The sequence below is a fragment of the Panulirus ornatus genome, chromosome 10 (genome assembly GCF_036320965.1).
Source record: "Panulirus ornatus isolate Po-2019 chromosome 10, ASM3632096v1, whole genome shotgun sequence".
Classification (NCBI taxonomy): Eukaryota; Metazoa; Arthropoda; class Malacostraca; order Decapoda; family Palinuridae; genus Panulirus; species Panulirus ornatus.
In genome coordinates, this window is record NC_092233.1 from 4095223 (window position 1) to 4122755 (window position 27533).

At 47.4% G+C, this 27533-nt stretch overlaps 1 protein-coding gene across 1 annotated transcript; it reads left to right on the forward strand.

Moving 5' to 3' along the window:
* The first annotated feature begins 17525 nt into the window (after window positions 1-17525).
* Window positions 17526-22619, forward strand: LOC139750730 (zinc finger protein Noc-like). Its single transcript, XM_071665411.1, has 4 exons — window positions 17526-17734; window positions 18673-19242; window positions 20440-20696; window positions 20896-22619. The coding sequence occupies exons 1-4, from the start codon at window positions 17663-17665 to the stop codon at window positions 21323-21325; spliced, it is 1329 nt and encodes a 442-aa protein (XP_071521512.1). The 5' UTR covers window positions 17526-17662; the 3' UTR covers window positions 21326-22619.
* Window positions 22620-27533: the final 4914 nt, after the last annotated feature.

Genomic DNA, 27533 nt, shown 5'->3' on the forward strand with positions numbered 1-27533 from the left:
GTATTTTGAAAATCTGAATAGATTGCATCACCTGTTTTACTTTCATGACATATGTTGAATGCATCACATAAGAAAGCAACAAGATTTGTTACACGTTACTCAGTTCGCTGAAAACCATCATGATAATTGTTCATTTTTACAATTTTGTCCCGAATGATGATGGGTACAACAATATGAATCGATGGGGATAATGGGACAAGGAAAGGAGGACAATGATAGGTGAGGAGGAGAATAAAAGCAGGAGGACAACAGTATGGTAAGAGGAATACAATAAGAAGAAAGAGGGGGAAAATAGGAGGAAAGAGAGGTAATGATAGGAGAGGGGTACAACAATGAGAGAAAAGGGGAAAGCAACAGGACGAGAAAGGAACAGCAACAGGAGAACAAGAACATTAGGACAGAACAACAATATAAGTAGGAGGGGAGGGGAGCAAGAACATGGGACAGACGATGGAAGTGGAAGAGGGGACATCAACAGAAAGACAATAACAGTAAGGGAAGGGGATAACAACAGGAGGATAGGGGGACAACGATAGGAGTGGTGGGGGATAAGGAAAGACAGGAGGGGAAGGATGATAATAACAATACAACAACAGTAGGGGAGGAAGACAGTAAGAGGAGGGGAGGGGGACAACAGGAGGGAAAGGCCGACAGGAGAAAGGGGGAGAGGAACCGGAGGGAGGCAGGACCACAGCAGGAGTAACAGGAGGGGGAAGAGAGGAGGGAGTGGGGGAGAGTGGGTAGGAGGCAGAAGGATGAGGCAGGGGATGCTGGGCGTAGCAGTTGAGAGGAGCGGGAAGCATAAAACAAGAGAAGATTTATGTGCGTGCGGGTCAGAGTGAGGGCGGCGTCGTTTGATGTGCCAGGCCTCCCTCCCCCCACACCCCAAATACCACCCACCACCCCCCTGAACCCTGCGTCAGAACCTACACCAGCACCCCTCCCTCCCCCCAAACCCCAAGCAACCCACCTCCACCCCTGCGTCAGAACTAACTTCCAGCGCCCCCCACACCCTCTACACACCCGCATCACCGCACCTTCCATACAATACTCGTTCCCTGAAGCTCAAGATATCATTTTGATTCTTTCCATTGTGAGGGGATCCTCAACGCCGGTGTTTATGTCAGGGTTTTTAATTAGGAGGAGGAGTGGTTAAAAAGCCGTAACTGCCAAAGGGCGTCTAATTAAAAATGATGAGGACCACAGTGACCCCGACACAAGGGCAGCCCTGCGTCAGAAGGACACTGCTGCCTCTCAGACCCAGGTGAGGATGCCGCGAGAACATTTTCCAGCGATGCCTTATATGCCGATGCTGGTCATCCAAGCACAAGAGATCTCAAACAGCCGATGGGTGTCTCGTTCTCTCTGTCTCTGTCTCGCTTCGTCTTCCCTTGACCAGATGAGCCACCAGCCTCCCCAAGGCCTCCCAGACAGATGCCAGAGTTAGGGAGGACCGTGGATCAACTCCTTAATGGATTGAAATTGTTGTTCCATCGGGACCTGACCACACTCACTATCTAGCCTAAACAAGACTCGTGTGATTTATGGCAATCCTAACATAAGGTCCCATCACAGGCCTCATCAGAGAGGGAGCAGGAGGGTGGTTGCGGTGGAGGGAGGGAGGAGGAGGAGGGCCTTCGCTTCGCCGTATGATAAACTTCATGTTGACTCGGAGGTCTTTGAAGCGAGCTTTTGAAGCCGCGAGGTGGGCGGGGTGACCGGGCTAATTTGCTGACCCCGATGCCCCCCGATAACACCAATTTACGAGCTGCGCGGCGCTGGAGGAGAGGTGTTGAGAGGCGTGTTGTTATGTCTGAAGCTCCAGTGATATTTTACCTGGTTCGTTAAGGAGAGACGGGGGAGGGAGAGGACCTGTCGGATCGGCCGGCCAGGACGGGCGCAACGCTGCACACGCATGCCGGATTCCACCGAGCCTGAGAGGGGGCTCTGTTTCTTAGCTGCTGACACACGACCAGAGAGGAGCTGACACCGGCGCGTGAAGGGCAAGGGCGGGTCGGGGGAGAGCGGAGGGAGGGTAGCCGTGTGGCGGGAGGGAGGGGAGTGAAAAGGTGCTGACACTATGGAGTGGTAGCGAGGGTCGGGGAGGGAGCAAGAGGGTACTGGAGGGCTGCTGACACTACAAAACAAGGAGGTACAGGCGAGGCTCTGTAGGAGGGGAACTGGGGGGGGGGGGGTCTGCTGACACCATGGAGCAGGAGGGTACTGGAGGGCTCCTGACTCTGGAGGGCTGTGAGGAGAGGAGGTGATGAGGAGACAGAGAGACATGGAGGGATAAGAAGCAGTAGTGCTGATACTGAGCAAAATGGAAAGCCAGAGGACAGTAAAAGGTGGGAGAGCCAGTCAGAAGGCTCAGGAGGGTGAAAGAAGAGGAGGGAAACCCAAGACACACTTACCTGAGGGAGGGACGATGCCTCCAGCCCGGGGAGGCATCGCTCCCTGACGAAAGCTGAGGCGAACTCAGGTTGGAGGCAAAACAGACAGCACAGACAGGGAACCGGAGAGAGACTGACGTCGACAAGGGTTTTGTGTATCGAGGAGCGGAGGTAGGATTGAGGATTTGTCCTATCCACACGTGGGGACTAGCCCACTTGCAGCATGGTTGGTATTCCCAGGTGAGGATAGAGACAAGGGGCGGTACAAGTCCTTATCAAGTGGACTTACTAGATCAATGAAACTACATGGGAGCACAAAGGAGTACCTGGGCAAGAAAGAGAACTTTAAAACCTCAAGAAAAATAGCCAAATCATCTGATGGGTGTGGGTAATTCTAACCTACACTCGCAGTCTCTATAAATGGAGAAAGGCTAGTAAAGAAGAAGCGCTTGTCCGTTTACTCTTAAATCATTTTAAGGTCTTTATGATTCTAGTTATATAAAGACAAAACCCTTTAGCGAGAGCTTGGGTGAAGGGTACATAGCTTAGGATAGGTGGAGGCCAGTATAGAACGTACAGTGGGTACAGTACATGGACATAGGAGGGTGACAGGTGGGCCCGAGTGGGGCCCAGGAACACAGAGGGTCCTTGTCCTTGCATGAGAGGGAGGACCTACCATTAACAGCATCGGTATGATATGAAGAAGGTGGATCAGGGCCAACATGATAGAGTTTCTGATTTCGTTTGTGAAGCACAGGTTACCCCGCCTTCTGAGAGAGCATTAAGGAACCCGGAGTTCGTTGCTCTCCATCGTGACTCATAGGATCTGATCCTCTAAGCCCCACAGAACCCCAGCTATTAACGTGTCTAATGGAAATGTAGTCATTCGTTCCCCCTCTGAAAAGTAGACGAAGAACTATTCCACTGTTTATCCGAGAGCCTCTGTGGCGTAGCGGTAAGCGTTGCTGACTTTGACGCACCCACGGGCCGCCTGGGGTCGAGCGCACAGGTTCGAATCATGGTTGTGGCAGTCGGTCCACAGGTCAACCCAGCTGTTCAATCTCCCTTCGCAGTTGGTTGATAAATTCGGTTCCTAGGTTGCGATATATATATATATATATATATATATATATATATATATATATATATATATATATATATATATATATATATATATATATATATATATCATTCAACTGCCCGTGCCGTCTCAGCTATTGGCGGAGAGGGAGAGTAGAAGGAGAGGCAGGAAGGAATGGGGTGGAGAGAGGCAGGGAGAGGCAGGAAGGCACGGAGTTGAAAGAGGCAGGGAGAGGCAGGGAGGAAGAGTATACACTTGTACATCATTACAGACCAACTTTCTTTTAACTCGTAATTGACTTGGTCGTTATTTTTTTCCTTCTAGGACGATGAAGGGAAGATGATGAAACCCAGTGGGGGAGATGACTGATGGCTCCCTCCACGCCCCACCCTACCCAGCCCCCACCACAACCCCTCCCCGGTACCAGCAGGTATGATGGTACCGCAAGATACTACGGTACCTCCAGGTACCGTGTGGTACCATGTACCAGCCAGTCAGACAACACTACACTCATTCCCTCAAATCATACCAACAAAAGCAAATGGAAAGAAGAGAATCTTGAAGGATAACTTTGGGTATTTGGACAGAGGGGAGAAAAACTGGTAACTTGAAGGAGGGGAGAAAAAATAGGCATCATGAAGGAGGCGCTGCAGAAGAGGATGAGTAATCAGCAATTAGGGCAAAACCTGGCTCTCGCAACCTGCCGCGCCTCCGTCAGATTAATGAAGGCGTTGATGAGCCAAGGAGGGCCCCTCCCGACCCGGTAAACTGTCGAAGATGGGGGTAGGGGGCGCTCGCTCTCCCTCTCTCCTTGGCCATGTTCAAATACGGGGGCAGACGCCGTGGTAACGTGTTGCAGCAGAGGCCGAGAGTGTATATATATATATATATATATATATATATATATATATATATATATATATATATATATTTTTTTTTTTTTTTTTTTTTTTTTTCATACTATTCGCCATTTCCCGCATTAGCGAGGTAGCGTTAAGAACAGAGGACTGGGCCTTTGAGGGAATATCCTCATATGGCCCCCTTCTCTGTTCCTTCTTTTGGAAAATTTAAAAAAAAAATGAGAGGGGAGGATTTCCAGCCCCCCGCTCCCATATACACTCCCGTGGGGTAGCGGTTAGCGTTGCTGACCGTGACGCACTCACCGGCCGCCCAGAGCCGAGCGCATAGGTTCGACTCCTGGTTGCGGCAGTCGGTCCACAGTCAACCTAGCTGTTCATCCACCCCTAGGGGATTGGGTCGATGAATTGAGTACATGCCTCAGGCTAGGGTCGATTAGGGGCCTCAGCTGCCCACCCCGTTATTCTTTTCGATAACATTTTCATGTCAATATAACATGTGGTAATTCATCATTGTGCTTGATGAACAGCTGGGACACACACTTTTGTGTGTGTGTGTGTGTGTGTGTGTGCACCACATGAAAACAACGGCTCAGCCACGAACACTTGCGCGCCCCAGATGTGGGTTATGAAGGCTCGTGCAAATAGCTTTGCTTTATAATTGATTTTCGTAGATATTGCGATTAAACGTCTGAGCAGAGCCCTCTGGCGGGAGTTTACACAGGCCCGCCCGCTTCACACGATCAGCTGAGTAAACACAAAAACGCTTCATCAAAGAAAATGAAATCGTCCGGAGTATTCATGGGATACTATTGAGATTTTAAGGGACCAAGAATCTGGTTCCTTCATTCACACATACTTTAAAATCATTGGCTTTTAATTAGCTGATGGAAATATCAATGGACCAGAATCTGGCTCCTTCATTCACGCATACCCTAAATCATAGGTTTTTAATTAGCTGATGAAATGACTTATGATCAGATCATCCATTAATTGGATACCATAAGTTCATAATGATATATACGTCAGTGTGTATGTATTGACAACAATATTAAAAACCAGCAACAAATAATGGGATATGTACCTCGTTAACTCTGATGGCTGAGCCACTAAACCATATATATACATACATATATATATATATATATATATATATATATATATATATATATATATATATATGGCTTTTATTCATACTTCATTACCGTTTCCCGCGTTAGCGAGGCAGCGCCAGTAACGGACGAAGAAAGGTCACATCCGCTCACATCCATTCTCTAGCTCGCATCTGTAATGCATCGAAACCACAGCTCCACATATTTTCTCGTCCCTCTAACACGAAGTTATAACGACTCTAACTTCCTTCTTAGACCCTTAGAAATCATCACTCATGAACTCATTAAGATTATCATTATTAAAATCATAACTCAAGAACTCATTAAAACATCTTTTTTACTTTGAACTCGTTGACAAGTTTTAATACATTAACTATCTTATCTATATACTTGATACAGATAAGAATGTCTCGTAATACATTTGAATATAATGTTCATCCCTCAAATATTTATTTGCGTGAATAGCTTCACTTTGAGTTTTTGTGGTTTCAAAGACATGAGTACAATTATGAGTTCCAGTACAATATTCATGAGTTGACACATACCGTGTGTGAGTTGATGCATGTCAGGTGTTAGTGTACGAGTATGAGGCGTGAGTCCTCATGTGGTGAGTTAGGTTTTGCCTCTAATATTTATGAGTTTACGTTTGACAAATCAAATTGTTCTCATGTTGTCCAGCCATCAAGGCTCAAGTGTGACTGAGTAGTGTTGGTAAGTCAAGGAGAATGTGGAGGGTCAGAGGTGGAGGGTGAGGGGGGGGGGGGGGTAAGGGAGGGAGTGGAGGGTCAGTGGTGGAGGAGGAGGAGGGAGTGAGGGGAAGGTGTGGAGGGACAGTAGTAGAGCATGAGGGAGTCAGGGAGGGTGAGGAGGGTCAGGAGATGGCCTGCAAGGTATCAGTCATCAGAACGCCAGGGAGGGAGGGAGGGAGGAACTTTCCTGATGACACACACATTCTGTTACCCTCCGCCACCATCTGTTTCGCATTCTGATGAGATGAACTGTCTGTTGTCCCCGTTCCTCACGCCTCGGCTGCTGTCTTCTGTTAACGGTACTGTTTGTGAGCAACGTTGCTGACGCCGTTGTCAGAGCTGCTATTGTGGGTGCCTCTGCTGCTGTTTGCATCACTGATCTATGCAGCTGGAGCAGCTGCGTAGCGCTAGCGATGGTGGTTCCCTTCCTACTGCTTTCAATGCTGCTGTCAGGGACGATGTTGCCGCTGCATACTTCAGCTGTCGAAGTCACTGCTCCTTACTTCCACTGACAAAGTCACTGTTTCTTACTTCAGCTGTCGAAGTCACTGCTTCTTACTCCAGCTGTCGAAGACACTGCTTCTTACTTCCACTGACGAAGTCACTGTTTCTTACTTCAGCTGTCGAAATCACTCCTTCTTACTCCAGCTGTCGAAGTCACTGCTTCTTACTCCAGCTGTCGAAATCACTGCTTCTATTGTCCGTGGTCTCACTGCTCTGACGAGAGATACTATAGCTAGTGTTTAAGCCACTGCTGCTGCCACTGTTGTGAGAGGACCAGACTGAAATAAAGCTCATGCCGTCATCTCTGGAAAATCTTCGAAACATCTTCACATGACGTTGGCAGGACGTGACCAAAGCGAGTCGGGTGGCAGGGAGAGGCTGGGGCAATGAGCGAGGTGAGGTAGGAGGAGATAAGAGAGATGATAAGAAGGCAGGAGGAAGAGACAAAAAGCAACGGGAGGGGAGATGATGAAGGCTGTTGTGCAATTTGAGGTTGAGAGATAGAGAGGAACTGAGAGATCATGAAGAGGTAAAGAGGGGCTCAGCAGGTCATGAGGAGATAGAGAGGGTTGGTCACAGCAGGTCATGATCACAGCAGGTCATGAGGAGGTATAGAGGGGCACAGCAGGTCATGAGGAGGTAGAGAGGGTTTACAGCAGGTCATGAGGAGGTAGAGAGGGTTTACAGCAGGTCATGAGGAGGTAGAGGAACACAGCAGGTCATGAGGGGATAGAAAGGGGCACCAAAGGTCATGAAGAGGCAGAGGGATGGAAGGGTGCAAAAAATAGAAAACAACATAGGGATGATAGGAGGAATTTATCACCTTCACTACCAGAAGCTGGAATTTATCATCTTCACTACCAGAATCTGGAATTTATCATCTTCACTACCAGAAGCTGGAATTTATCATCTTCACTGCCAGAAGCTGGAATTTATCATCTTCACTACCAGAAGTTTGATTCGTCAAATTCACCGAGAAAAGTTTTACTCATGATCTTCACCAACACAAGCTTAACTCATTTGTTTCCCAACGGAAGCTTATTCTTTCTCATAAACTTCAACAGGGGCTTATCTTGAGCACAGAAAACTTAACACATTATCTTCATCAACAGAAGTTTATCTTCGTTATCTTCACTTCCAAAGCTTGACTCATCATCCTTACCAACACAAGCTTATCTTAACTCATTATCCTCACCAACAGATGCTTATCTTAACTCACTAGTTTCACTACCAAAAGCTTAACTCATTCACCTCACCTTAACCAACAACATGAGCTTATCAGTCTGGCAGAAAAATGTTTTCTTCATGATATCAAACATTTCAGATGAATGTTGACATATTTATGGTGTCGTCTCTTTAATCATTAAGAAATAAAATCATTTGCCCAAAAAAGACATTAATAGATATAATAAGTTCTGAAAATCACAAACGTATGAAATTTATGATGCCTGAATCATTTCCATTTTCTGTTGAGCCCTAAAAGCGGTGCAAAAAGAAATAGGGAAGAATTAGTAATCCAATTCATAAATGGCTTGCATGCGTCTTTGTATCAAGATTTAAACCGTTTCATGAAGATAATAAATTCCGTAAGGTATTAGGTATTAAATTTGGGATAATGTTTAGCTTTAAAAGACTGAAAACAGGAGTAATATTTGGCATTCGCCATTGGGTAGGTCAGCGGCGGAGGAAGGATAGCCACTGCCGACGGCCTGGCCTGGCGACCGTGATATATATCTGTCTTAGAAAACGGAGCTTTTGGGGTTGTGTGTGACAGGCGGGCGATAACTGCCAGGTCGTGAGGGGTCATTTGTTGCTTAATGATACACTGGAAACCCGCTCTTCAAGACAGTGGGGACTATCACCGTTATAGATTAATAGCGAGGGAGAAAAACATGCCCCCTGAATTAAGATTGTATTCTTGATTTCTTTCACGTGTTATTAATGAATATATCGAATGAAATTGAAGCTTCTTTCTTCCCCATCTGTTGATGAATGTCCGATTCATTCGAAGCAGGAGTTATTCACTGTCACCTGGGTTCTGATCCCCATGAAATTAGATTCACCACATATGAGACCAAATGACTTTAATCAGCGTTCGTGACGAATCGACCACAGCGTTCGTGAACGTACGAATATCATGAATCCACGAATCCGTCAGGCACCTACCACGAACGCAAACAATGGCCCACAGCAGCAGCAGCAGCAGGAGCAGGAGCAGTAGGGCCTCTGCCTGCCGGGGTCGTCTTGGAGTCTCGGCTGGTTTATGTGTACCCGATATGCCCACCCACTTTCCTTTGTGAGTCGCAAGTTATTTATGATGACTTTCGACGATACGGTAATAGCAGCACTGTATTGATCAACTGCATCACAACAGCTGCTGTCAAGGGAAGTGCCATTATTCCGTTTATATATTTCATACTATTCGCCATTTCCCGCGTTAGCAAGGTAGCGTTAAGAACAGAGGACGGAGCCTTTGAGGGAATATCCTCACTTGGCCCCCTCCTCTGTTCCTTCTTTAGGAAAACTAAAAACGAGAGGGGAGGATTTTCAGCCCCCCGCTCCCTTCCCTTTTAGTCGCCTTCTACGACACGCAGGGAGTACGTGGGAAGTATGATAGGGGAGAAAGAATACTGCCCATGTATATAGATCATGACACTGATATATCACATGTTAATAATAGCGTTAGCGTATCTCTGTCCGTTCGTCTATTCAAAGAGTTAGCAAAAAAAAATATATCAACCCAGAACTGGCCTAAATGATGTACAGACAACGCCCTTAGCAGTCATGGTGTGATAATGAAGGATGTAGTGAAGAGAAACGTGTAACGAAGATAAGGGTGTAGTGAAGATTTAGTGTAGTGAAGATGAGGGTGTAGTGTAGATTTAGTGTAGTGAAGACTTAGTGTAGTGAAGATGAGAGTGTAGTGAACATGTAGCGTAGTGAAGATGAGGGTGTAGTGAAGAAGGTCTTTCGCATGATCCGCACAAAACTATCTAAAGCTACATTCAGGCAGACCGTAGAATGTAGATAAATATAATATCCCGTTTGTTAACCCTGGTTAAACCAATATTCATTCAAAATATAAGCATAAGAGATTATGTAGCGATATCTTAATCTTCAGTAAGTTATGACTAAGGTATATAAACAAAAAGAAAAAAACTCACAGTTCAGTAATTGCCACATTCACATGGATAAGAAAAATTCTCAAAAATATTTTCTTGTTCAAAGCTTTTATCACGAAGTATATATAAACTTTCCTTCGCACGCATTTTAGATATATAAGAAAATATATGATGTCTTGAGGAGAGGGTTGTCAGTAGGCGTGATGTTGATGGAAGTCCAACGTCCATTCGAATTAATTAAGGGATCATGAGCTTATCTCAGTTCAACGTGTACCGGTTCGACTGGTTTAAAAGTAGACAATACAGCCATTGAACTTTGGAAGAATATGTTTTGTAAGACAGAGAAGGTGGTTATGAATCAGTTACCGATAGATCTAATGACGAGTCTCCGTGGACTTTTTTAATTTTCCAAAAGAAGGAACAGAGAATTGGGCTAGGTGAGGGTATTCCCTCAAAGGCCCAGTCCTCTGTTCTTAACGCTACCTCGCTAATGCGGGAAATGGCGAACAGTTTGAAAGAAATATATATATATATATATATATATATATATATATATATATATATATATATATATATATATATATATATCCAGCTGAGGCTGAAAGGGCTCTCACATGACAAATGAATAACTTGCAGATCTTACAATTATAACATGAATAATTCACCCGATGCTTTTAATCGTGAACTTTCAGTGCATGTAAAAATAATCACTCCCATTAAATTCGAGTGTAATCTTAGAGCTGTGTTCTGACTTTGCTTTTCTCCTTCTAAATGTACTCTTGCATATTTTAAAGACAGTGATTGAACGGCTTATTTCATCGAATGATGAGATTACATCAAATTGACTTCTAATCTTATTGTAAGATTAAAGGTGAAGTTTTTTTCCTTCAAGAGAAAAGAAAGAAGGAAAACCGTAAATTATCGTTCAGAGATTTTCTTTATCTTCACACCTCTTTCAGGGAAGAGTGAGAGTGTTAGGAAGGTAAAATTGAAGGAATTCTCACAGTATGAGGTGGCATTGTGAGGTGTTGAAGTCCGGCAATGGATATGTTCAGACCTGCAGCCCTTTTGCCTTCTGTCAAATCTTTGTTCATCATGTGGATATGTGTGTGTGTGTGTGTGTGTGTGTGTGTGTGTGTGTGTGTGTATGTTCATGCGTGTGTGTGTGTTAACGTTTGTGTGTGTATTAACGTGTGTGTGTGTGTGTGTGTGTGTGTGTGTGTGTTAACATGTTGCATAATGTCTCCGTATATTCGTTTTGTTTCTATGTAAATATTTCCCATTACAGAGGTCGTTTTCTATAAATCTGCATGAGTACAACATTTTGTTCATGCTAATTGTTTTTCACGTATTTAAAGAATTAGTTTTGGTGTTGATTGGTTGTCAGTTATCAACCATGTGATAAATCTTAGCTACCGTAAGGAAATCATAAGTTTTTAGGAATTTTAGGATGTAATAAGTTCCTTACGATTTTAGGGGGACTATAAGTTTCTTACGGATTTTAGGATGCCATCAATTCCTTTCGGATTTAAGGACGCCATAAGTTTCTCACGAATTTCGGGAATCTATATTTCATAGGAACTTTAAAGTACGACGGATTCTTTACAGATTTTAGGAGAACACAGATCACCGACAGAGACCACAAGTTTCTCCCGGATTTAAGAAGACCACAGGTTTCTTACGAGTCATAGACCACCGCAGTACTAATCCGGGTTTTAAGTCATCATGGTGTTCTTGTGGAGCTTCTAGAATCACTCATCCGTTGCCTCTCCTATTCTACCCTGCTTTGTCTCTGATGTTTATTTAGCATCTCGTCATATCGAATGCTTCCCCCTTCCCCCCTCTCTGCCTTCCTCACCTTCCCCACCTTTCCTCCCTCCCTCTTGGCATATTATTTTAATATGTTTATAAGAATGTCTAACTGAAGGTCTGCCTCAGGCGGGATGGATGACCTTACTTCGTGGTGATGGTAGATGGCGATGTGAGCAGTACCATTGCTCATGCAACACAGACGTGGCTATGATGATGCTGCCCTGCAGCATGTGTGTGTGTGTGTGTGTGTGTGTGTGTGTGTGTGTGTGTTTTATCTTCTCGCACCGTGGTTGGAAAATTTTCGCTAAAATTACTTTTCACCAAAGTATTACTCAATATATCACTAATGACCCAGAGCAATACCCAATATATCACCCAGAAACCAAAGTATTACCCATTACATCACCCAGAAACCAAAGTATTACCCATTACATCACCCAGAAACCAAAGTATCACCCATTACACCACCCAGAAACCAAAGTATTACCCATTACATCACCCAGAAACCAAAGTATCACCCATTACACCACCCAGAAACCAAAGTATTACCCATTGCATCACCCAAAAACCAAAGTATCACCCATTACACCACCCAGAAACCAAAGGATTACCCATTACATCACCCAGAAACCAAAGTATCACCCATTACATCACCCAGAAACCAAAGTATTACCCATTACATCACCCAGAAACCAAAGTATCACCCATTACATCACCCAGAAACCAAAGTATTACCCATTACATCACCCAGAAACCAAAGTTTTACCCATTACATCACCCAGAAACCAAAGTATTACCCATTACATCACCCAGAAACCAAAGTATTACCCATTACATCACCCAGAAACCAAAGTATTACCCATTACATCACCCAGAAACCAAAGTATTACCCATTACATCACCCAGAAACCAAAGTATTACCCATTGCATCACCTAGAAACCAAAGTATCACCCATTACATCACCCAGAAACCAAAGTATTACCCATTACATCACCCAGAAACCAAAGCAAATTATAACGTTGGTCTGATACATGGCTGATAGAACTCATTCAGAGAAAATATAATGTAACGAGGATGAGGTACAGTGAAAGAAGACTTCAGTATGAAACAAGTTTCAGGATGATGTGTGTGAGAGGGATTGAAGTATTAGAGATCGTGCCCAACCTGTAGCCAGAGTCCCACTGTGGGAGGATACCAAAGAACACAAATTTCCTACAGGTGAGTATTAGATTACATTCACGCATATGAATCAGGAAATATTCGTGTCGTATTACACACTAGACCTTGACTGGCATATGCTTCTCAAGTTGGGTCACCGGACTAACAGAATAGGTCAACAGGAGGTCGAGATAGTACCAGATTCAAGAGGTTTAAGTCACAGAGACAAGACATACGCCATAGATCTGTGCACCATGGAAGAAAGAAGAGTAGGGGGCGACCTGATGAGGACAGTCTTTAACTTTTCATTCTAGTTTGATGAGGTCAACAGTGAACAGTTCTTTAAGAATGGGAAGATAGAACAACCAGAAAACATAACATGAAGATTAGTCAAGGAACTTCTTTGAAATTCCTTGATTAAAATGTACTTTCTCTTCCTTTCTTTCACCCGAGATGGCTTTTACCCGAGCCATGGCGATCGCTGCAACGAGACGTACTTACATGGTAGAAGAGTGGAGCATCGATGAATGGAACATGGTGTTGTTCTCTGGTTGTACAGAAAGTTCAAGAGATGGAACCCCACGAGTGTCGTACCCCCTCTCCCCCGTACCGTACATATGGTTAATTACACACACACACACACACACAACACACACACACACACACACACAGGAGGGGGCAGACGGTGTCTGCATCCACGGTACAGCGATACGATGGTCGTGATGGTACTACGGTACAACGGTACGGTGATAGGTGGTCCCATGGTGCAACGGTACGATGGTCGTGTTGGTGCAACGGTACAACGGTACGATAATGGGGCGATTCCACGGTAAAATTGTGCGGTCATGTGGTGGTCCCACGTTACAACAGTACAGTGAGTTGGCAATCATGATTTCAAGCCACTGGTTCGAACCCCGCATCGTGGATTGCCGGGGTCGTAGGAGGAGGCGGAGGAGGAGGAGGAGGAGGAGGAGGATGAGAGACGCTGGGGTGATTAAGACCTGATGATTGGTGTGTGTGGGAAGGTGAGTGCGTAATGATCACACACTCACCGGGATCAGGCGGGGAGATAAATGTGCGAGGTGGGGAGAGAGAGTGAGTGTGTGTGTGTGTGTGTGTGTGTGTGTGTGATTGGGGAGATGTGTTCCGGGGGTGGGGTGAGGTGGGAGCATAGTTAACCTGGGAGAGTAGAGTACGTTTAAGCTGTCCTGGTAGATACTGGGAGACGGTGAATTAGGTAGAGATAGATAGATTTATAAGCAGATTCATCGCCTGGTCATACACCCGTCAGACGATAGATGGACAGACAGATAGATAAGTAGATTGGCTGACTGATAGAGAAATAGTTAGATAGATAGACAGATAAACAAGATAGACATGTAGATAGATAAGTAGATTGGCTGACTGATAGAGAAATAGTTAGATAGATAGACAGATAAACAAGATAGACATGTAGATAGATAAGTAGATTGGCTGATTGATAGAGCCACAGATAAAGAGATAGACAGATAGACATGATAGACTGGTAGATAGATAGATACACTGGCTGATTGATAGAGAAATAGATAAATAGGTAAATAGACAGAAAGATAGACAAGAATGACAGGTAGATAGATAATTAGATTGGCTGATAGAAAGAAAGATAGATATGTAGATAGATAGCCAGATAAATAAACAGACAGACAAATAGATGGATATATATACAGATAGATAGACAGAGATAGATGGAAAGAGTTAATACTAAGCAGATGAAAAGTCATCAAAATGAGGACCCTCATTAATATCCTCCTCATCCATCTTTACGCCCAGATCACCTCATTCTTTCCCTTTTAAGTCAGGGACAGGACGGACTCATGTTTATGAGTGTTGATGCATAGCCTGATATGCTACACATACTTCACAACCATCTGGGGAATGAGAAGGAAAAATATGTTGGTTGAATGTTAGACTTAAATATGTTATATTCTACTAAGTGTCCTTAGAAGGAATGCTTTTTAGGAGAGGTACTTGCTTCCACCAAGTGTTCCTGAGAAATCGAGAGAGAGAGAGAGAGAGAGAGAGAGAGAGAGAGAGAGAGAGAGAGAGAGAGAGAGAGAGAGAGAGAGAGAGAGACTTACCTAGTTATATAAATACGCAGACCACACAGATTCAAAAGGCCCAAGCAAGCGAGTTGGCCTGGCTTAAGCTTAACGCAACTGAAAAAGATGCAGTCGCCCTTAAAAGCTGCAGCAGAAGTAGTGTGTGTATGTGTGTGTGTGTGTGTGTGTGTGTGTATTCCTACCTACCCACGACCTACAAGTACCTACGACATGATTCTACCGTGGCGGCAGAGCTGGCGTGTTGCGTTCAAGAGTTTGTGAGAGGTGGAGGATGCGTGGATGAGGCAGCTGTTAAGCTGAGGATTGAGTCTAATTCCTGATGTTCATCATCATCAAAAGTAAATGAATATATTTCTTATATCAAGATTTAAAGAACATGATTTGCAAATACCATACAACTGCTTGGCTAATCCTATCTCCATAAACTTAGTCACAGCGTTTCAGAAGTTATAAATAAATAGATAAATAAATAGACAAGTAAATATATATATATATATATATATATATATATATATATATATATATATATATATATGCAATCCATAGGAATATGAAAGACGATAAGTTCCCAAGTGCACTTTCGTGTAATGATCACATCATCAGGGGAGGTACAAGAATGAGATATAATGCAATCAGTTGATATACAAGGAAGAGACGCCATTGGTAAACGACGCCACTGGTAAACGAGCGTGTCTGTGTCTGTGTGTGTGTGATCGATTCTGTTGTGTCACAGCATCAAAATATGGTGTTGAATCCTTCAAAACAGCCACACACACACGCTTCCACACGACGTAGAAAACTCACAGTATCATGCAATCCTACACACACACACACACACACACAGGACATATAAACCCAAGACCTGCATCCCTGACGAAGGAGCCTGTCCTGCCGCAGGATGACCCACGGTTCCTTCAAGGCAGGAGGGGGTCCGCCTGAGTCACCCAGCCCTCGCCACCTCCCACCCTCACACGCCCCATAAATAAGGATCATCCCCACTCACTGGGTGTTTTATAGGTGGGTGTTCAGTGGGCTAGGACAAGCCTGGCAGTGTGTACGCTGCTCGTCTGGTGAATCTCTGAGGTTTTATGCCAAGTGGGGAGGGGGTGTGTGATGGGACGATGCCTGAGCACGACGGTACGATCATTGAACACGACAGTGCGATCTTTGGACACGACGGTACGATCCTTAGGCACGACGATAGTTCGATCTTGAGCACGACGGTACGATCCTTGAGCACGACAATACGATCCCTGAGCACGACGGTACGATCCCTGAGCACGACGGTACGATCCTTGAGCACGACGGTACGATCCTTGAGCACGACAATACGATCCCTGAGCACGACGGTACGATCCCTGAGCACGACGGTACGATCCCTGAGCACGACGGTACGATCCTTGAGCACGACGGTACGATCCCTGAGCACGACAGTACGATCCCTGAGCACGACGGTACGATCCCTGAGCACGAAGGTACGACCCTTGAGCACGACGGTACGATCCTTGAGCATGACAACCAATCCCTGGCCATGAGAATACATCCCTTGCATACATTAGCCCGACCTTTGACCTGCCACTTTCGGGTCAGGTCAAAGGTCACGCCATCATACACCACCTACCCGAGGGTCGAGTCCGGCAACAGGCGAGAACGGTACTGTAACTGCCGCTCCCCACACGTGAGTGAGGCCGGCGACGGCGACAACGACCGGTCGTCCAGGGCGGCCGCAACACCAGCAAGACCGACGGCGACTACGACGACGACCGAGGGTCGTGCGGAGGATCGGTCAACTGGGGCGGGGTGGTGGTAGTAACAGGCGCGTCGACTCCATCATGGGTAAGTGTATCTTTCCGGGTGTTGGAAAGCTGAGTACTGAGGGAGAGGAAAGGAGAGGAGAGGAGAGGAGAGGAGAGAGGGAGGGAGGGAGCAACAGCGTGCGGGTCAGCTGGGCGCACGTCGGCTGTCGTCACCTCGCGTCCCGTCCTCAGCACCGCCGCCCCTGACACCACCTCCACGCATTAAAATCTATTTTATCTGCTGGGCTGCGTGTGTGTGTGTGTGTGTGTGTTTGGCTTGCCCTGTCGCCCGCTAGGTGTCCGGCCGCCCAGAGGGAAGAGGCTCTTGATCTCGTGGCCATAATGACATCCTTGTGAAGAATTAAATGTAAAATGAAGCAATTATTTGGGGCGGGCGGAGGAGGAGTATCGCAGCCTAGCACACGATCAAGTTTCACTCCCCTCCCACACCACCGCCCGTCCCAGAATGCTTCGCCGCCTCCAAATCTCACCGCTCCGAGGGTGGGAAAAAAATAAGGCGCGTGAGCGATATTTTGTGAGGGTTGAGCGATGAGATGCGACGCGGCCATGTGTCAGATCATTAGTGTCGTTCCTCTGATTGGTGACTCTCGCTTTACCCATCATCCTACCATTCATCATCTTAAGTGACGACATAACATCCCCATCCACCAATCAAGGCTCGCTTTACAACTCTCCAGGAGCCGAGGACCAATCAGCGCGTGTCGACGAGACCAACGTGTGAAATCTAACGGGACATTTTCCGCCAATCAGGAGGCGCGTTACAAGCCGCGGTTCGGTGACGTCACGTAGACCCGGGTACGAGTGAGCAGAAATCAAGAATATTCATTCAGTTAGTAGCGCTCAGTTGCAGTGGGCGAAGGTGGTGCTATGTGCGAGAGCGGGAACCTCTCTTTGACCTGATTAAGTGAACCTCAGCGGGACACAGTGACATAGTGTTATTAATTACCACCGGAAGCCATGTTGACTTCAAATGGAAACCAATACCTTAGACCAGAGTACCTCAACCCCATACAAGGACACTCCATAGAGGTGAGTGTTTTGGACTTTTATAATACACAACACGCCCGCGCCTGGCCAGGTTCTTCTGCTTGCACTTGTGAGTCTTCTTCCCCCCAAGCACTGTGCTTCGTGGAGTTTATTATATTTGTGTCTCCCAGTGTCCACCCTTAGCGTCTGAGATAAAGATAGATAAAGATATTACCCAAAAAACTATAGAGCGTCGCGCTGTGGGGGAGAAACGCACCAGCGATTTAAGTCAGGTTTTGCCTCGACGTTTGACTCAACCATACAGGAAGTGAACTTAATTCCCGATGCTGTGTGTGTGTTGGGGGGGTTTCCGCAGCTGTGGCGTTGCTCCCAGACTTGTGTCAATATTTAGAATGTATATCGATTTCATTTTCCGCGTGTGTGTGCGTGTGTGCTTGTATGTGTGTGTGTGTGTGTGTGTGTTGAACGCGACAGAGAATTATGAACTTGTGCCTCCCATACGGCCGGACACGTGTCCTGTGTCGTATTCATGCAGGCGATACTTGTGTCTCTGTAACGAGTTACTCGTCTGTTTGTACGAACGGATATCATGCGCGTGTGTTCTTGTGAATCATGCACAGGCGATGTCACTAAGAGGCGCACGTGTTACTTGGGCTTAGCCAAGTTTCTAACATGATTCGTGGATGGTTTGTGATTCAAATGGTAGATATACATGTCATATGTTTGAGTATGCATATATATTTTGTATATATGTATGCATAATCTCATAAACGCAAATTGCATTTTTATCCCTTGAGTGCTGTGGTCATGGAAACTTCAGTCAAATGCAGACATTCCTACTGTCATTTTAGGATTATCCTTACGTGTAGGAACCACAGCGACAGGTGAGCTTGTGTCATGCATGTGGTGCCGTAGCCACCACGATCACCCCCCCGTACAGGGAACCTTTGGCGTCTCAACAATATTCTTTTCCCTTGCAGTTGGACGCCAAGAAGTCTCCACTGGCGCTGCTGGCCCAGACGTGTTCCTCGATCGGCGCGGACCTGTCGCAGAAGGGCAGTATCCCCCCCGTCGAAAAGGCCGCCTCGAAGGGCAAGGCGTCACCCGGAGCGAAGTCTCCGGGCGCCGCACTTACCATTACACCGTCGGAAGACTCGAAGACGACAACCACGTCGTCCTCCTTCAAGCCCTACGAGAAGAAGGAAGACGATGACCGTGTGAGTCCCAAGAGGACCTCCCCAAACGCGCGTTCTCCGGCTGGCAGCCAGCCCAGCGTGGAACGTTCCTCGTCAAGAAGTAGCGAGAGTGGGCGGTCTTCCTCACGCCCACGCGACCCTCCGAACTCCTCGGCTTCCTCTATCTCTCCCTGCATCTCCTCCCCCGTCACACCAAAGACCTCCTCTTCGCTTTCGTCGAGCGCCCTCTCTGGGCTGGGAGACCTGAGCAAGGACCCCCTGGCGGCGTACAAGTTAGCCCCCAGCCTCTACCCTCACCTGGCCTTAGGGCTCGACCCTCTAGGAGCAGCAGGCCTCTCAGCTCTCACAGCCAAGGTGAGTTCCTATCGAATATTTTCAGCCAAAAATGGGGTGAGGGGGGACATCATCTCCCATCAGTTGACCCTCACATATCATCTGAAAACCCTTCGAGCACGGCGGTACGACCCTTGAGCACGACCTGTACGACCTTTGGGTACGACGGCCTGGCCTTTGACCCGACCCTTGAGAAGTATAGTCAAAGGCCTGGCCAGCATACCTGAGGATCGTATCGCCGTTGCTCAAGGGTCGTAACGTCTTGTTGACAAGCAAAGTCATTTTACATTCATCACTATTTTTCTTCCCTTTGTTTTCCTTGTGTTGGCGGCGCGGCGACGACCCATTCATTACCCAAGACTCGTAGTCAAAGTCTCAACAAACCATTATGATAAAAATGTGAATTTCCCGAAATGTTTCAGTTTTGGATTTTGTGAGTGAAGCAGTGTGTGTCGATGGCGGCTTCTTTAGCTCGTTTGAGGGTTAAGACGCGTGATTTTCACGACAAAATCTATGGAGATTGAACGTAAAAACTTGAGAATGAGACGAGATACTCCTTCTGTAGGAACCACGTAAACTGCGTATTGTGACATACTAGATTTTTATGGCTGTAGGAAATTATCTTGCAAGTATTTTTTATGAGTCTATGAGACCCACTGTGAGGTAGACATAACTGTCAGGGTCGGTGGTCACTGTAGGTGTTAAATGTTACTAGGTCAACCAGCAGTACTTCGCTGAACATCGTCCCATCCTCCACAGACAACACCTCCCTACCTCACGTTCCTGTTGCTAGAATTGCCCTCTTCCTCCCCTCCTCACTGACGTCCCTCACTCTTTTATCCCTCACGCATGTACCTCTCTGCCACCAACCGGTTCCCATTTCGTTTGCTTGTGTTCAGTGTCGTCTGATGACAGGTACCCCACCACCTGCCGCCCTAACGTTGATGGCCACCGCAACACATCCCGACCTGCCTCCCGTCCCTGACTCACTACAGCTGCCATGTTCCTCCTCCCGCCCTCAGCGCTGACATAACATCTTCCACCTCCTAGACACCTACTTCGATAAACACCCACTTCTCGCCTCTTACACTTTCAAACACCGTCTTCCCACCCATTTCCACACTCAAGACATCCCCTTCCCAACCCCCTTCCACACATCAGCCTCCCCTCCCATACCTGCCCTGCGAGTCCTCCTGACCCACGTCTGCCCCCCACCAGGTGCCAACCAGTACGTCGGCGGCACTGTCGAGCCCCTACGTCGGCTACGCCAGGGTGAAGACGGCCAGTGGGAGCGAGACGGTGGTCCCCGTGTGCCGCGACCCCTACTGCACAGGCTGCCAGATCAACGCTCACGCCGCACAGGTGGTGAACGGTACCTGCCCGCCCGGGTGCACACAGTGCGCACAGATCTCCGCACACACCAAGAGCCTGGCCTCCCTGCCAGGTCTCCTGCCTACACTACCCGCCTCCTCCCTGTAAGTCACCCTACTGTCAGCTGTTAATCTGTTGCATCCTACAAAATATATATGTATATATAGTATCAGCTTTTAACCATTGCGTTGGATATTTATTTCCCACTTAAGGAAAAAAAAAAAAGCTTAAGATGATGCAGGAGACATTATTTAACGTATGCGATTCATGGATGACTAATGTTTCCTCCTTTTGTTGCTGCAGGAGCGGGCTATACCCTCCGCCTGGGCTGGTGGGCGGCTCACATCAGCCCTACGTGTGTAACTGGATAGCGGGCGACACCTACTGCGGCAAGAGGTTCTCCACATCCGAGGACTTACTACAGCACCTCAGGACCCACACGAACCTCTCCACATCCGACTCCAGCCTTCCCCTCCACGCCCTTCACCACCCCTTACTGGCCGGACACCTGCCCCGAGGCTACCCTACCCCACCCCTCTCCCCACTCTCAGCAGCCCGCTACCACCCCTACGCCAAGCCGCCCCTATCTCACCTGCCGCCGACGGCACACCTGCCCGCCTCAGCCCTAACCGCCGCCTCCCTCACCGGCATACCTCCTCACCCGCTCTCGGCCTACTACAACCCCTACTCACTGTACGCGCGGGGCCTAGGAGCAACGACGGGTCTCCACTAGTGGGCGGCCCCTGGCACCCTCATGCCCCTCGCCTTGTTTACGAGTGGAACTTTGGGTGTGGCAGGGGCGTGGCCACTGGTGGGCCGCCACACCCAGTGAGTGAGGGGACCCCTGGGGCGGTACCCCCACGTGTACTGCTGTGATGTCTCCTCTCCTTCAACGTGTACAAATCTGTGTTTACATGAATGTACAGTTCTAAGTCATGAAGGTGACGATGTGATGTTTACGGTGGATCAGTGTGAGAAGTGGGCGGGACGACGCCCAGCTCCCCCCCGCTGTAACTCTCAGTGTATCATTTGTGTTGTACGTGGTACGTCTACTTAACAGTCTGTGATTTTTCTTTACATGTCGAGGACAATCAGCTCAGTTTTCTCAACACGTGAACTCAGTCTGGTGTTGGGAGTTATGATCTCAAAAGTCGGTTGTGTCACTAACTGAGGCGCTAAGGAAGGGCCGCTTGTGAGACCTCAGGAAAGGTTGTTATGGTGGCCCTTCGCACTCTTTCCCCCGGCAAAAGGTTTTGACGTTGCGGCCTATGGCACCCCATCTGTGGAGTAAGGTTGTCTTCGAAGCCTGTCATGACCCCTCCCAGACAAAGGTTGTTATAGAAAGTCGTTCGTAACCCCTCCCTAAGGAGGAAGGTTGCTGCCGAAGCCTGTCGCAACCCCTCCCCGATGAACGATGTCTTTGGCACCTGTTGCAACCTCTCCAGGAGGAGGATTGTCTTAGAAGGAGTGTCCAACCGCTCCCGGAGGAAGGTTGCCCTCGAGGCCTGTCGCAACCCCTCTGGGATGAAGGTTGTCTGTCGCTGCCTGTCGCAGCCCTCCCCAAGGAAACCCTCGCCAGAACCTGTCTGCAGCCATCCCTTAGAAGGATCATCGCCTCACCCCTGTCACAGCCCTCCCCAGGAGGGAGGGAGGAAGGACGGCAGAGTGCCACAACCCGCCTCCAGCTTCCTCCGGTCTGACCAACTCAAGCATGCGAGGTATCAAGCTCTCCTTTGATTTAGTGACAAAAGTCCCTCAGATTGGCTGTGTATCATTTTCTGGATCTGGTAAACTTGCAGAGCCTTGGACTGCCTGTTGCATGCATTGCTGAGAGGCTCCTTGAAGATAGAGACCCTCCCTTTACTTGTTCCTAAATACTCCCTGCCCACAGTAAAGCCAACTGTACATTCTACATTATGTACTAAGTCATGTGTTCTGGGATTGCTAGCTACTTATTTGTTTGTATATTTATTGTACAATATCTGTAAACCAAGTTTTAGAGAGAAATACATTTATTTACAGATCGACGCCTTCTATAAATGACCTACAGGAGGAGTAAACTAGAGGGGGAGATTCACTAGTACACACGACAGAAGCCACGCAGACTAAATGGTTATCATAAAGTTAAGGGACGAAAAAAAAAAGAGCAATGATATTGTGTTGTGAAAGACTTAATTTAAGTGGGACTTCAGGCAATTAAGTTCACAGATATGATTATAGTATTGTATAGTCGTGCTGGGGGTCGTGTCTTCTGGTATTTTCTCCCCCACAATGTGATACTCTTGGCAAAATACGCAAAATTCATGTGACAACAAGGCTCATGATACGGCATTTTCTTGACATAACGAATGAGCCAACTTGCAGTGGGGTAATTGCATCAACAAAGTGGTTGATGGATTGAGAGACATTATGCATATTGTGTACATAATCTGCCGCGTTATCAGCTGCGTATATGAAGTTATCTAAAACTGCGTAAACATCGTGATGACTTGTCATTACTCGGTCAACACCAGAGTGACGTATGTTTGATAAACAAAAACAGAAACGCGCCACGCTGTGTAAACTTCGTCCCGAGGATAGTTGTCCCGGACTCCAGGGGTCGCAAATTCTTCCTTGCCTCAGCTTCAGTGTAAACTTGTCCTCAGTTTTAGAAGTCTATTGAGTCTACGTAACAAGTCCTTCTTTGCCTCAGCTAAGCGTAAACGTGTCCTCAGCTTTAGATGTCTATTGAGTTTATGTAACACAAGTCCTTCTTTGCCTCAGCTGAGTGTAAGCTTGTCCTCAGCTATGATAGACTCAGCTCAGAACACCGGTTCCATATCCCACATCACCATGTTGAATAATACTAACGTCACACCTCCCCCACCCGTCCACAACCATCGCAAGTTGTTGATTCCATGAAACGCTGGTTCTCTCTCTCTCTCTCTCTCTCTCTCTCTCTCTCTCTCTCTCTCTCAATCACCAGCAAGGTGTCCGCGTAAGGGTCCGGCACCGGCGGGAGGAGTAGGAGGAGGGTTGCGTGTCTCGCAACCCGTGGCGGCGGAGGGAAAGTTTACGCGTGGCTCCGGCGGTGTGTGTATATCATAGCAGGAGGAGGCGGACGACCCCGGTCAAGCCACCGTCGCTGTTCAGTTGGAAGATCATGACGAGAGAGGAGGAGGAGGGAGGGAGGAAGGGCTGACTGGCGCTGGCAGCTTTCGCAAGGAAGGCCCTCGTCGTACCCCCCAACACCACCTCCTCGTCTCGTATCGGCACGGTGAAATACAACCGCCTAATGGTTGTGATTAGCGTTGGCGAAAATGCTCGTAAAAATTTACCTCATAATTAAGTTTACACGCCATCCTGGTCTAAATATGAGCGGCGGAATGACCAAGTAAAGAATATCGTTTGAGTGTGCTATTTGTCTGGTTGCTGCCGTGCCTGCTGAGCTTAAACCCACGAAATGTAGCCCAGCAAATTGTTTTAAGACATATTTTTCCCTCTCAGACATTTATTGCATTATTCGTTTCCATTCTCAGAAAAATGAGTCATGCCGCGAAGATTTATTCAGACAGATATTCCTCTATATCCAATTTCTGGTTACAATCACGTCCTGTATGAGAGATAAATCAACACCAAAATTGGGAGATTTCCTGAAGTTTGTTGAGTCCTGCGAGTGATTTCTCATTTCCGTGTTTGGGGAGGAACACGCGGGCCTCTCCTGTTGTCAATGCACATAAAAAGAAAAGAAGAGGCGGAGGAGAAGTAGGGTTTAGTTTTTATTTTCCTCAGGTGGACAGCAAACACATACCAGTACACACGATCGCGTGTCTTAGCAAAGTGTAGTGCACATCGAAATGCCATCTAGATTTTTACTGTTATTTCCTCTCTTTCATTATCTTCGGCTTTGTAATTCAATTTGTAATGTTATTCTGCCTTTTTCTTATTTTCTAAATATTTATTTTATTCTTCCCGACACGCATCACTGACGTCCTTTCATTAGTGACTTTGCTATGATTTAATTCTGGCTATTTTTTAATGACCTTGTGACAGACGTCTGACGGGAGGTTGACGGGCCTGTCATATTGCTGTTGATAATATTTACAGATGTTATGATATGCGTCGTCTTGAACTCCTCAGGTCTTGCCTAAACATCTGTGTTGCTTTTTAAGTCTCCAAACATGGTTTCAACACCTGTGCACCTTCGGGAAATCCCCTAAGCGTTGTCGGAACACTTGTACAGTTTTCGTATGATTCTCTGGTGTTTGCTAAGCACCTGTGTGCCCCGCAGATGTTCTTAGAAAGATTGGTTTAGCATTCAGATGTTCCCCAGGCTTTGCTGCAACACCTGTCTGCCATGTAATTGATGTCGAGGTATTGTCTTAACATCTGTGTAGTCTCAGCAGCAGTATTGTCTGAGACCTCTCCCCCCAGTTGTGGCCTGGAGGAGGGGAATACTTGAGACTCCCCCAGGTCCTGTATGAGGAGGAACCCTGAGACTCCCTTCCCCTCAGGTGTGACCCGGGGGTTGGACCCTGAGACTCCCTCCCCTCCCAGGTGTGACCCGGTGGGTTGGTGGACGCTGAGACTACACACCCCTCAGGTGTTGCCTCAGCTAGTTGGTCAAGTCTCCCACACGAACGTACAGCTCCCGCGGTCACGATGTTCTGGGGAAGGTGTGGACGTGCCTGGGGAGGTAGCGGTGCAGCAGGTGTGGAGTGCAGGCTCCCGCCTCAAACACCAAACACTGTAAAATCCATTTTGTTTTCCCGGTGGAGCGAGAGACCCTGAAAAACACCACAAATTGTACATCTATCTAGACGCATTGGTGGTGGTGGTGGTGGTGGTGTGTGTGTGTGTGTGTGTGTGTGTGTGTGTGTGTTGTAACTATCTTCTCTCTCGGTGTAAAGTGATCTGGGTGTACTGGTGTTGTGAGCGACCGAAAAGCAGTGTATTTAGGTGAGCTGGTGGCGTGGGAGAATGTAAACAGGGCAGACAATGTAAATTTGCCTTGGCGGCGCGGGAGGATGAACAACATCCCACAGAATCTACATTTATTTCGGTGCTTCGAGAGTCTAGGTGCTTCGAGGGATTCAATGCTTCGAGGGATTCGGTGCATCGAGAGATTGGGTGCTTCGAGAGATTCAGTGTTTCGAGGGATTCGGTGCTTCGAGAGATTAGGTTTTTCGAGAGATTCGGTGCTTCGAGGGCCCCAGTGCTTCGAGTGACCCCGCCTCTTCGTCCTTATTTTTGCGCCAGTTTTCTCGAGTGGTTTCGGCACATAGCGGAGACCCACCCTGGTATTGGTCTGTTCCTACAACACAGTAACGACAAACTGCCAGCCTCGTTCGACAATAGAACCTTGGCACTATCGACACGGTGTGTTGTGGATCCGACACCGCGATCCGGAACTCTAAGAATTCGAGATCAAGCGTAAATTTTCCTCAGGGGGAAGACTAAGGTACTAGTGTTAGAGCCAGCGGGAACGTGTCGAGACTACATCCGAGAAGCAGAGCTGCAAAGCTTCCTCGGTCTCGCTACAGGGACGACAGAGGAGGAGGAGGAGGAGGAGGAGGAGGTGTTGTCCTCACCCAAGCCCGCGAAGCCTTCTGGGTGGTGGTGGGGTCGAGAACGTCGCGAATGCGGTGGGCCTGAGAACCTCACGGTGGTCGAGGACTTCGCGGTTATCGCGGTCCCGAAGTCTTCACGATGATGGGGGGTCGAGGACATAGCAGATGTCACAACCTGACGTCCTCACGACCTCACGACCTCACAAACTGACGACCTCACAACTTGACGTCCTCACAACCTGACGTCTTTACAACCTGACGACCTCACAACCTGACGTCCTCATAACCTGACGTCCTCATAACCTGACGTCCTCATAACCTGACGTCCTCACAACCTGACGTCTTTACAACCTGACGACCTCACAACCTGACGTCCTCATAACCTACGACCTCACAACCTGACGTCCTCACAACCTGACGTCCTCACAACTTAACGACCTCACAACCTGACGATCTCACAACCTGACGACCTCACAACCTGACGTCCTCACAACCTGACGTCCCCAAGACGTAGAGAAGACCGCGAGAGTCACGACCTGACATCCTGACATCGTTAGGGGGGGCTGTCTCACTGGGGACTTGGAGGGGTGAGTCATGGTGACAGAGGTACTGTATTCACTTCAGCATTGAACCAAAAAGAAAACAAAAACTATATCTTTTACGTTAAGATCTGAATTTTACATTTTCCCATCATTCGACTCTGCAATGACTTTGCTCGGGACGAGGCCCTTGTGTTCACCTCGTTTCATGGCTCATTTTGTATTGTTCTTGAACACAAGATGTGCCTTCAGAGCGGAGAGGCTTGGGACATAAAGATAACACAGCTCTGCCTGTGTTAAGGCTTCTCCTCCGCTCCTAAAGATTAAATCACATTGAACGCCTTTGTTAAGGCAACAGTAAATATTGCCACACTAACATCATGCCGGCCCAATAAAGACGCTAGGTGTCCGAAGATATATTCCGAACTGTTGCTTGCAGTAAAGTGCCTTCATACTGTCGCTTGGAGTGGGGGATGACATCATAATGTTGCTTGGAGTGGGGGATGACATCATACTGTCACTTGGAGTGGGGGATGACATCATACTGTCGCTTGGAGTGGGGGATGACATCATACTGTCGCTTGGAGTGGGGGATGACATCATAATGTTGCTTGGAGTGGGGGATGACATTATAATGTTGCTTGGAGTGGGGGATGACATCATAATGTTGCTTGGAGTGGGGGATGACATCATACTGTCGCTTGGAGTGGGGGATGACATCATAATGTTGCTTGGAGTGGGGGATGACATCATACTGTCGCTTGGAGTGGGGGATGACATCATAATGTTGCTTGGAGTGGGGGATGACATCATACTGTCGCTTGGAGTGGGGGATGACATCATAATGTTGCTT